General features: G+C 33.6%; 1 protein-coding gene and 1 pseudogene across 1 annotated transcript; one reads left to right on the top strand and one right to left on the bottom strand.

The window, feature by feature from the left end:
* Positions 1-80: 80 nt before the first annotated feature.
* On the bottom strand, positions 81-1,787 carry LOC129250409 (uncharacterized). The gene has a single exon (XM_054890031.1). The coding sequence runs from the start codon at positions 1,785-1,787 to the stop codon at positions 81-83; it is 1,707 nt and encodes a 568-aa protein (XP_054746006.1).
* Positions 1,788-9,077: 7,290 nt separating this feature from the next.
* LOC129250408 (NADH-ubiquinone oxidoreductase chain 5-like) lies at positions 9,078-11,662 on the top strand (annotated as a pseudogene).
* Positions 11,663-12,982: the final 1,320 nt, after the last annotated feature.

Raw genomic sequence — 12,982 nt, 5'->3', positions numbered from 1 at the left:
GTCAGTTGAGCCATAGGAGCTCCAGATGGACCCTTACGAAGTTCTGTACAGATCAGTTGATCCATAACGTCCATTCCAATCTATATATCGACCCGTCCAGGCTTCATAAAATGGGGATCGGCTAAAAACAAACCTCGGATATGTGGCCACGATGAAGTAGCTATAGTCTGTGTTGGCAAGTCGCTTGTAATTTTAGACAGAATTAACGTTTTGACAGTAAAGCATTGATTTGTAGAGAAAGAAGAAAGAGAAAGTGATACTTCACCTCTAGCTCGTCCTCCTTGCGCTGACCCAATTCCAGTAATGTTTACTTCAGATGTTGATCGCGGCAGGCCTAAGCGTTGCACACACGCTTCGGTTACAAAGGAAGCATGTGATCCAGAATCGAAAAGTGCACGTGCGGGCTGCCAATTACCAGAACAGTCGCGTACCTTCACTAATGCGGTGGATAACAGCACAACTCTTTCTACAGCTATGGGTGGATTGGAGCTCGAGTTCAAGCATGAAGAAACGCGTGGAACGTCGACGCTTGCTGGAAATTCACAAGTTTTTGCGCTTACCTTTGATGTGGCGTCAGCAGCACATAACGAATGCGTCGCGTAATTGTTCACTGCGGTAACGGTCGTTGACTGCAAAGCACCGTGCAACAGAGTGTGATGACGTTGTTTACACATGCGGCAAGTGGAAGCACTGTTACAACGGTCTTTATAGTGACCTGAACTTAAGCAGTTGAAGCATATGTGTCCTTGCTTCACGAACTGTGATTTTGTAGACAAGTCCAATTCACGAAATTTTTCACAACTGTAAATTTTATGAGGTCCACTACAATATGCACACACGTTACTTTGTTTTGATATCGTGTGGAACACATTTGTCGACTTGCTTGATGATGCAGTTTTAACCTTAATTGGTACTGATGTTGTTGACGACGAAAACATCGATAACGATCGGCATCTTATCTCTAAAAATGTTATTAGTTGCTCAAAAGATGGAGGATCATCACTAACGAGCGATAACTCCCACTGCTTACGCGTTTCGAATGCCAACTTACTGACGACCTCATGTACCAACCAATCATCCCAAAACTCAATCGGACGACCCAACGCTTTAAGCTCGCGAATATGCTGTTGGAACGCATCAATTACACCTTTGATTGCGTCAGCATTGTCATGCGTAGCTCTTTTAATTTCAGCCAACGCGCGAAGATGAGATTCCACAATTACACGAATAACCTTATACCGCGATGTTAATAGACCCCAAGCTTCAACGTAATTTGCGTCACATATTTTAAAACCACTGATAATTTTCAACGCGTCACCTTTCAAGCAGCTTCGGAGATAGTGCAACTTTTGTCCATCTGTTAAAGCAGAGTTATTATCAACTAACGAAGAAAACGCGTCGAAAAAACCAATCCATTCTGTAGAGTCACCGGAGAATGTGGGCAACTCCATTTTCGGTAAACGTATAACCGTGGACACAGATGCCTTTGTGGAGCTATCTTGCGAATTAGTACGACAATTTTTCACGCGGCTAAAGTTAGCTGAAGCTGTAGAGTACCAAGTTTCGGCTTGGATACGCACATTTTCTTCAATTTCAATAACATCGGCACCACACGTAATTTCTACAGCGTCTTGAGCAACGTTAAAACGAACCCACTGTTCACTCAATAACTGAAGGTAGCTTGCAATATTTTCTGCATCCATAGTGAATGCCTCATCAATACTTTTTGCCATATACCGTTTAATGGCATTGAGAGCGGAATCGCGCGTTTTAGTGGAATTCGACATTTTTAATATGACAGAAAAGCAAACGACGGGTTTTTAGAATTTTCGCGATGTTAAATGCAGGAACGGCTGCACAAACGTACACACAATGCACAAAAATAATTTTCTTAATAATCGTTGCGCCTTTTGCTACGCGTATGTATGTACACAAGCGAATGCGTATATGCAAAAGGCAAGCGGAGTGACTATATCCGGCTCGAAGGACCAAAAATGTTGCGGGGAGAATCCTGTTCAAAAATGTTGCGGGGAGAATCCTGTGTGCGGCTACAAATCTGTTGCGGGAAGAACCAATAATGTTGCAGGAAGAAATTGATGCGGGAAGGACCAGTAACGTTGCAGGAAGAAATCGATGCGGGAAGGACCAATAACGTTGCAGGAAGAAACCGATGCGGGAAGATCTTGTATGCGGCTATAAATCCATTGCGGGGAGAGTCCTCTATCCTTAATGCTGCGGGGAGAGTCCTGTATCCAACAATTGCCCAAAATAATGAAACTTGCTGCTTCAATTGACAAAGTTACAATTTTTTCTCAATATATTTTACAAAAATGTTCCGTATTTATACACATTTCTTTACAAACAAAACCTACTTAACTCACAGAAAATTATAACAATTTAACAAAAGTTGAAAAACAATAAAGTATTTTATCTAATATTAAATTGAACTCAACAGATTATTTCGAATCATTTAATGTATTACAATGTTAAAGTTAATGTTTACAATAATTTATATTATACCTTTTTATTTTATTATAAATTCATTTTGAACGGTTCAAAGTTTACTATTTTTGGTAAGTTTTATTTTTATTTTAATGAATTATTGTACAAATTATTTTGTAAATATTTCTTATTTCTTGGGGTTTGATGTTATTTCATATGGATTAATTTTATTAAGTTTTTGAATTTGTACTCTTATGATTACTTCTAGTGAATCTATTAATAAGTATAATAACTATGGGAATTTTTTTTTAATTAATGTATTAATTTTATTATTGTGTTTAGTTTTAACTTTGGTAGAATAAATTTATTTTTGTTTTATTTATTTTTTGAAAGAAGATTGATTCCTACTTTATTTTTGATTTTAGGATGAGGGTATCAACCTGAACGCTTACAAGCTGGTATTTATCTTTTATTTTATGCTTTATTAGTTTATTTACCTATATTAGTAGGAATTTTTTATTTATATAATATAATACCTTAATAACATCGAATTATTATCTTTTGACAAATTATGTTAATTGTTATGATTTACTATATTTATCTTTAATTTTAGCTTTTTTAGTTAAAATACCTATATTTTTGGTTCATTTATGATTACCAAAGGCTCATGTATAAGCACCTGTTTCTGGTTCGATAATTTTAGCTGGGGTTATGTTAAAATTAGGTGGTTACGGATTATTACGAGTTTTTACTTTTTTACAAGTAAGTGGTATTATATATAATTACATTTGAATTAGATTAATTAGGGGTGTATTAATAAGTTTAGTTTGTTTGCGTGAAACTAATTTAAAGGCTTTAATTGCTTATTCTTCTGTGGCTCATATAGGAATTGTTTATTCTATTTATTATTCCTGTTGGATCGACAGACATTTGGCCATTTCCGATTTTCAGTAAGTTTCATAACATTGATCAATTTATAGCCAAATAAATTATAGAAGTTTATTATACGTTATCTCCTTTTTAAGCCCTTTTTGGGAGAATATAAATAAGTTTTAAAATTATGCCAAAGACATACAAAATAATAATCATAACCTATTGTATATATCAAAAGAAAAATAAGTTTTAAACTCCTAGATAAACACAAATGTATGTTAGGATAATGCTAAATAATCTAATTTTATCATAACTTTGTAAACTCCTATGTTAAAATGATTTTGGGCAATAAATGAAATGAAATGAAATGACTCGATCTATATATAATATATAAAAATGAAATGATGTTCGTTTGTACGCATATTTTTGGGCCGATACGAGGCCAATTTTATTCGTTCTTTTTTCATATTATAGGGATCCACTTGCTCGATTCATAGACTAAGTTTCGAATTAACATTCATTTTATGTGTACAACTTTTTTTGAATAAATATACGAATTTTTCGTTATTGTGAAACGATTTGTGTCGTGTTGCTAAGTTGCAAATTTTTTTCGGCGGAGAGTAAACATAAACACAGAGGTTTGTACGCTCTTTATGAAGAGAAATGCTTCAGTACACATACACGAACGCCGAACTACTGATTTGTGTTTTGTGTGCAGTTCATTTGTAAGAGCAACAAGTGTGTTGACCAAGGATAATAGATTTACCAAGTTTTGCCAGACAAGAAACAGTTATTCGGCTCTCAGAGAATTTGACAGAAGTTGTTTTTGGGTTTACGTCAAACGAGATATACATTTTGTAAGAACAAAGGAAATGTACAAACGGTTTGCTTACGAATACCGCACACCAGAGCACACCACTTTATACTTTTCCCCATGTGATTTGGCAGAAAATTTTTTTTGTTTTTGCAGTTTCAAGTAGACCTGATAAATCTATAGGCCTTTTGTGTTGACAGTTTTCTTTGAGTATTCACATCGATAAGATTACAATAGAATACATTGTTCTCGGATTGATACGAATTGAAAAAAATAACATTACATTTTCGGAATGGCAGATTTAAATAAAGTTGTGGATTTATTTACCGAAGAGGATGAACACATGAATACACAAAATTCAGATAACTCCAACGATATGAGCGTGTTTGAAGACATGGGAATTCAGATCAATGAGGACAATGTGATTGTTGTTTCAGACGAAAATTCAACGAACAACGAGTCAAAGACGGAAATTGTTCATCACGAAACGAAAACACAATCCGAAGTTCTCAATTGAGAACTGGAGCGTGAATACCATTATGATTGTAATGAACTAAACACAACAACAGCAACATGTTTATGATACAATCATGAATAATGTTAGCCATGGAACTGGTGGATTGTTTTTCTTGGATGCTCCGGGGGGAACACGAAAGACCTTTTTGATTTCATTGATATTAGCAACAATTCGATCAAATAATAACGTTGCATTGGCACTCGCTTCTTCCGGAATTGCGGCTACATTACTGGAAGGTGGTCGCACAGCACATTCTGCATTAAAGTTGCCTTTGAATATGCAGGTAAATGAAACACCAACATGTAATATTTCGAAAACATCTGGAATGGCAAAAGTTCTTAAAGTATGTAAGCTCATCGTATGGGACGAGTGTACTATAGCACACAAGAAACCATTGGCACTTGATAGAACTTTGAAAGATCTACGAGGAAGCCAAACAGTCTTTGGATAGAACGATTCGTCAGCAGCTGAATTTTCACACCAATTACTGAAAATGGGAAATGGCCAAATGTCTGTCGATCCAACAGGAATGATTACATTGCCTAACAATTAAAAGTGCAGAAATTGCACAGTCTAAAGAGGCATTGATACAGAGTGTATTTCCAAACATAGTTCAACATTACAAAAACCATGATTGGCTCAGCGAAAGAGCAATTTTAGCTCGGAAAAATAAGAACGTCAATGATATAAATGCAGCTATTTTGGATCAAATACCTGGCGACATAGTTGCATATAAGTAAGTCAATGGACACTATTACTGATCAAGATGATGTCGTAAATTATCCAACTAAATTCTTAAACTCACTCGATTTTCCAGGCCTACCACCTCATAATTTACGATTAAAAATTGGAGCACCGATTATTATGCTGCGCAACATTAATGTGCCACGACTTTGCAACGGTACCAGACTTTGAAAGGGAAGTACAAAGAAGAAGAAGACGTTTTGATACCCAGAATTCCACTGATTCCAACGGATTTACCATTCGATTTCAAACGTTTGCAGTTCCCTATTCACCTTGCCTTCGCTATGACAATTAATAGGCGCAAGGGCAGTCTCTACAAATGTGCGGCATTAATTTAGGTAACCCAATTTTTTCTCATGGACAATTGTATGCAGCTTGCTCACGAGTATGCAAACCATCGTCATTATTCATTTACGCGAAAGACGGGAAAACCAAAAACGTTGTTTACCAAAAAGTGTTCCAATAAAGTTCGAATGAAATTGTATCAAAGAATTTGCTTTGTTAGGTATTAATTTTATTCTCTTTCAGCAAATCATTGCATTTATCGCCTAGCGAAGTGGGCGAGGGTACGCTAGTATGTATATAAACATGCATATACATATACAATTTTGCGCAATTTTCAAAAAGAACAAATCTATATGTAAAGATGCATACAAGTCATATGGACATATCAAATATACGAATGTATTCCGTACGCAAGCAAATGTAAGCTAATGTGCTTGAACTGCAAGCGAGAACGGCCCCCGCGTTCGGCAACGTTCGACATCTGGCTCTGTCCTACTTGAGTGAGCATATATATGTATGTATATGCGCATATGTAGGTATATAAATTCACATACTTGTATTTGCATATGCCTTCTTCCTGTGTGCATGGTAATGAACCATTTCTCTGTTGAGAATAGGACGATGATAGAAAAAGTAGGAAATGAAAGGGAGTGTTTAGAGTGTAAAGTGTCTTGAAAAAGGCAAATCGATGATGGTGCCTCTTAGTGTTGTTAACTTATTAACGTCTGATGCACAATCGAAATTGAAGATATCTTTCATGAATCTGATAAATGTTTCGTCATTTTTCACGTTTGTGCAAATGTAACTTGACCTATTCCATTGCAATTCCATTTACCTCTTCCTCTATATCCATACAAAATATCTATCAAGCAAATAAAATTAAAATTTTGTTTTGAAAATTGCAACCATTCCATCAATATTTTCTTATAACGTTGTCACGTTAAACTATCATCAGTAAACCGACTTTACAGACAACCTCTTTTTATGAAAATAATCGTTCTGTTGCTGCTACTTTAACATAAGAGCATTACGGCCATTTTACGGTCCATTTAACAAGCCGTCCCGTTTTGGGGTTATGTGAAGTCATTGGTCTACAGTAACAAGCCGGCGACGATTTGTGAGCTCAAAGCCAATATTGAACGCGAAATTGCTGGAATTTCGGCCGATTTATGAAAAAGAGTGGTCGAAAATTGGGTTCAACGATTGGACTTTGTAAAACGTGCATGCGGTGGTCATGCAAAAGAAATCGAATTTCATACTTAAATGTATATGTTCAAACTCGATAATAAAAAAAAATTAGTTAAAAAAGTCAAACCGTTTGTGTTTTATTCAAAAAAAAGTTTAAGCGCTCTTACTGAAAAACCCTATACATTAATAATTGCTCATGGGCTTTGTTCTTCTGGGCTTTTTTGTTTAGTTAATATTACATATGAACGGTTGGGGAGTCGAAGTTTATTAATTAATAAGGTTTTATTAAATTTTATACCTTCAATAACATTATGATGATTTTTATTAAGAGCTTGTAATATAGCTGCACCTCCTTCTTTAAATTTATTAGGTGAAATTTGTTTATTAAATACAATTGTTAGTTGATCTTGATTAACAATAATTTATTTATCTTTATTATCTTTTTTTAGAGCTGATTATACTTTATATTTATATGCTTATAGTCAGCATGGTAAATTATTTTCTGGAGTTTATTCATTTAGAGGAGGTAAAATTCGAGAGTATTATTTATTATTTTTACATTGATTTCCTTTAAATTTATTAATTTTGAAGAGAGATATTTGTATAATTTCACTTTAATTTCATTTAAATAGTTTATTTAAAATATTGATTTGTGGTGTCAATGATATGATTTTTAATCATTTTAAATCGTGAGAAAGTATTTATCTATTTGTAGAATTAGATTTCTGATTTCAATTTTATTTAGAATTAATTTTTTTTTATTTAGGTTATTAATATTGATTAAGGATTTTTTGTATATTTATTGAATGAGAAGTAGTTAGATTTAATTCATGTATAATTGTTATAACTTTTTTATTTGATTGAATAAGTTAATTATTAATATCTTTTGTGTTATTAATTTCTTCTTTAGTTATTTATTATACAAATGAATATATGGGGGAGATTTAAATACAGGGTGGCGCACGAATCGTGCTACAAAAACAAAACGTAATAACTTTTTTTCTAATCAATGTATTTAACTTTTTGTTTTTTTTATTGTATAGATAATTCAATTTTATTTTATGTAACTAATTAGTTTTGAAAATAATAGAACGTAAATGACCTCCATGCTCATTCACGCATATGCGACAACTGATGAGAAAATTGTTCATTGCGCACTGAAGGGTTGAAGTCGGGATCGCACACTGTGACTTTTTATCGTTTTAGGATGCCAAAATTAAAAAAAAAAAGTTCTGCGAAAATGATTTTCTTTCGGTATGTTGTGTGAAAATGACCAAATTTTACGACAGTGTACTCAAAATTTATCAAAACAATAGTTTTAAGAAAGATAACCGTTTACAAACACAAGCCGGTGCGTCAATTGAATAATTTTTATTTATTATCCGAACATCGCTGTGAAGTTTGTCAAAAGATATAATACGAACAAGTATCAATTTCATAAAATTGAGTTTTTGCTGATTAAATTTCAACAATTTTGTACTTCAGGGGTAAGTAAGAGGATTATAAAGTTTTTACTATCGATACAAATCCGCTCAGTAAAATATCACTAAAACAGCCATAGCTTAATATTATTTTTGATATTTTACTGAGAAAAACTTATATTGGTCCATCGAGTTCCATCCATTCTTTAACAGCGAAACGACCTTTAGGATTCTGTGTTTCAGATACTAGAATAAAATTTTGCTACAATTTGCTACCACAGCTTTAAAAGAAGTTTTCATGGCGATTCCTCGGAAAGAACTTTTTGAAATTTGGCTGACGAGCTCAAAAGAAACGCATCGTGATGCGGTGTTAGAGAAAATTTTTGCGGTGATCGGAAGAGACGTGGATACAAAAAAGCTAGGAGAGCGTATAAAAAACTGTGTTACCAATACAAATGACGGAAACACAGCACGACGTTTTTTTAGTAATGCAGAAGTTACTGCAGACATTACAGGCATTAACTTATGTCTCTTAAAAAGGCTTTTCACCATATTGTCTTGCTTAGGGTGTGAATTTCAGATAAATGCTGAGGCCTTTGAGGTGTATGTGAGAGACACACGCGATCTTTATTTGAGGGAATATGAAAGGTACAATGTGCCAGTCAGTCTGCATAAAATACTGTTCCATTCAAGACATATAATATCGTCATGCATGGTTCCTATTGGTCAGCTTTCCGAAAAAGCACAAGAATCGAGAAATAAAAATGTCAGAAATTATCGCGAATGGTATACAATGAAAAGTTCACGACCTCAAACCAATGAGGATTTATTGCACAGGCTTCTAATATCATCCGATCCCTACATTTGCAGCTTACGTAAGCCATCGAAAACCAAGCGCGGGACTTTGCCCCAAGATGTAATTGCATTACTGGCCCAGGAAGAAGTATTATGAATAATTGCTTTCGAATAAGTGTTTATGTTTTGTTATGTTTAATCTTTAGAAACTGTTTATTGGCTTACTATTAATAAAATAAAGATTAGTGACATATTTATCATTCAAACAATTTGTGATTATCTCCTTCACTGATCAGTATAATGTAGTATAAAAAGGTACCCAAGGGCTGAATGAAATCTTTTAAATATTAGTCATAAGCCTCTAAGCTAAAGTTAAGAAATCTAAACAATTTGTATTTAAATTGGCACTGGAAAATGCTTTTAAAGTAGAAAATATGATTATGTGAAATTTTACCTTATATGTGGGCAAGGAGAAAAAGTGGGCGTATCACGCCCATTTTTATTCTCAAATCAGATTTAGGTGTCTGCAACCACACTACAAAATTTGAAATGAATTGCTCCATTGGTTTGGCTGTTATTAATTTTGGCATCCTAAAAGTGAAAAAAGTCACACTGTGGATCGCCTCAATTATTGTTGTGATGGACCGCTTCAATTCAGTCAAATTACTTGGTTTTGCTTTATACACCTCTTGTTTGAGATAACCCCATAAAAAAAAATCTGGTGCAGTGAGGTCAGGTGACCTTGGGGGCCAGCGGAAAGTGGAATTTCTGGATATCAATTTATTTCTAAATTTTCGTTGGAGCTCCTCCATAACCGGTCTGGCTATATGTGCAGTTGCTCCATCTTGCTGGAACCAAATGCTGTTAAAAGGGATACGTCTTCGCCGCAGTTCTGGATAAAAAAAACTCCTTCAACATGTTTAAATAACGGTCCCCATTTACAGTCGCTGTTACACCGTTTTCTTCGAAGAAGTATGGCCCGACAATGCACCTTGATGAAACTGCGCACCACACTGTGACTCGTTCTGGGTGCAGTTCCATCTCATGGAGTATTTGCGGATTTGATTGACTCCATATACGGCAATTTTGCTTGTTTACATTGCCGTTTAGATCAAAATGGGCCTCATCAGACATAAACAAGCAATTTATGAGGTTGTTGACTTCTTCGGCCATTTCAATAATTTTTTGGCAAAATTCCAGGCGAATAGGCAAATCCAGAGGGTTTAATTTGCTTGTGATTTGAACTTTGTACGGAAACAAGTTTAAGTCATCATGAACTATCCGCTGCAATGACCGTCTGCTAACTCCAATTTGCGCCGACAAGTTACGAGTCGAAACTCTTGGATTTGCCTGAATTGACGATGCTACAGCCGCGATTGTGGCTTCGACCCGAACATGGGGATCTCGATGGTACGGTCTGCGTGCGATGCTTCCAGATTCAGCAAACATGTTCACCAGCCTCAAAATGGTCCATCTGCTCGGGGGAGTGCCGCCTGCATGGTACCGCTGCACTATCCAAATCCTCTTTTCGGTATCCCAAGCCTCCATTTTTTGTAAATCTAAATACTAATCTGCAAAATAAAAAAAAAAAAGCCGATTACTCACACAGAAAAAAAGTTATTACGTTTTGTTTTTGTAGCACGATTCGTGCGCCACCCTATATTAATCGTTTTATTATATGAGTTCTTATATTCCTTTTATCCACATTATTATTAATTATTAGTCCTAATTTAATTAGAATTTTATTAGGATGAGATGGGTTAGGATTAGTTTCTTATTGTTTAGTAATTTATTTTCAAAATGTAAAATGTTATAATGCTGTTATATTGACTGCTTTATCAAAGCGAATTGGTGATGTCGCTTTTTTATTAGCTATTGCTTGAATGTTAAATTATGGAAGTTGAAATTATATTTTTTATTTGGAGACAATAAAAAATATAATTGAAATAGAAATTATTGGTGGATTAATTATATTAGCTGCTATAACTAAAAGAGCACAAATTCCTTTTTCATCTTGGTTACCTGCTGCAATAGCAGCTAATACTACTGTTTCTGCTTTAGTTCATTCATCTACTCTTGTTACTGCTGGAATTTATTTGTTAATTCGGTTTAATATTTTAATATTTTATTATGTAATTCTTGAATAGGTCAAGTTTCACTTTTATTATCTGGGTTAACTATATTTATAGCTGGATTAGGAGCTAATTTTGAATTTGATTAAAAAAAAATTATTGCTTTATCTACTTTGAATCAGTTGGGTTTAATAATAAGAATTTTATCAATAGGATTTTATAAATTGGTTTTTTTTCATTTATTGAGTCATGCTTTATTTAAGGCATTATTATTTATGTGTGCTGGAGCTATTATTCATAATATAAATAATTCTCAAGATATTCGGTTGATAGGGGGTTACGAATTTATGTATATACCTTTAACTTCTGGTTGTTTTAATGTTGCTAATTTAGCTTTATGTGGGATACCTTTTTTAGCTGGATTTTATTCTAAGGATTTAATTTAAGAAATTGTGTCTTAAGTTATATTAATATATTTCCTTTTTTTCTTAATTTTTTTCTACTGGATTAACAGTATGTTATTCTTTCCGTTTGGTTTATTATTCTATAACTGGTGAATTGAATTGTAGTTCTTTAAATATATTAAGATATGAAGGATGAGTTATATTGCGTGGCATAAGAGGGCTTTTGATTATGAGAATTATTGGTGGTAGTATACTTAGATGATTGATTTTTCCGACTCCTTATATAATTTGTTTACCAATTTATTTGAAATTATTGACTTTGTTTGTTTGTATTAGTGGTGGATTATTAGGTTATTGAATTTCTAATGTATCTTTATTTTATTTTAATAAGTCATAAGTAATTATTTAGTGAGTTATTTTTCTGGTTCAATATGATTTATACCTTATATTTCTACTTATGGTGTAAATAATCCTCCTTTAGTTTTAGGTAGAATTGTTTACAAATCTTTTGATCAGGGGTGATCTGAATTTATGGGAGGACGGAATTTGTATAATAAGTTGGTTGAATATTCCCAATTAGTTTATTTTTTACATAATAATAATTCAAAAATTTATCTTTTATTGTTTGTTTTATGAATTACTTTCCTTTTTAAATTTTTTTCCTTATTTTATTTAAGTAGCTCAAATTATAGCGTATAACACTGGAGATGTTAGGGTAATGGTTTAATTTCATTGCGTTACAAAAACGAGCTTTTTTTCTGTCCTATGAACCAAATATACTTTTCGGAAAGGGGAGAAAAAATGAAAATACACGAGTATCGGCGATTTTCATGTACACGTCAGAATTTTTTTCTTTTATGTATAAAATATAGAGCTCGTAGTCCGCCTGTGTGAAAAACTTTGGATCAATTTTTAACCCTTTTTCCGTGATCCAATCGCGCTGAATTTCTGCAGGCAGATTCGTGGAAAAGTTTTTAATATGTAAAATTAAAAAACAAAAATTTTATCAATTCTCAGATATTCTTGAATTATTTTTTTCTAAAAAAAAAATTTTTTTTTCTAAATTTTCGGCATAACTTGAAGTGACTCCAAATTTTTAAACAACTTATTAACCTTTAATTTATTGTTTCATACAACACACTCTGTGCCGTTTGTGTGTTTGTTCCAGTTCCGGAAGTTCCGATCACCTGACAGTTGCGCTACTAGGAGACGTATACTTTGACAATTGTTTTAAGTTCTGTTGCGCGAAAACGTCTTTCTGTATATTTCATCTTACGAAAAATGCAGTGCCCGACTCGAAATAACTTTTGTTACGTTTGTGGCTTATTCGCACCAAGTAAAAATTTTAAAAATATTATGAAAACAGTGGTTAATTCGTTTCAGAAAATATTCAAAACTGCTTATGTTCCTTACTTGTGGTATACTCC

Source organism: Anastrepha obliqua, chromosome 6 (genome assembly GCF_027943255.1).
Source record: "Anastrepha obliqua isolate idAnaObli1 chromosome 6, idAnaObli1_1.0, whole genome shotgun sequence".
In the NCBI taxonomy this organism is placed as follows: Eukaryota; Metazoa; Arthropoda; class Insecta; order Diptera; family Tephritidae; genus Anastrepha; species Anastrepha obliqua.
This window is presented reverse-complemented; position numbering and strand designations above follow the sequence as displayed.

What these genes read in the sequence shown, in the direction of transcription:
- LOC129250409 (XM_054890031.1), bottom strand. Translation starts at nt 1,787, where the DNA reads ATGTCGAATTCCACTAAAACGCGCGATTCCGCTCTCAATGCCATTAAA.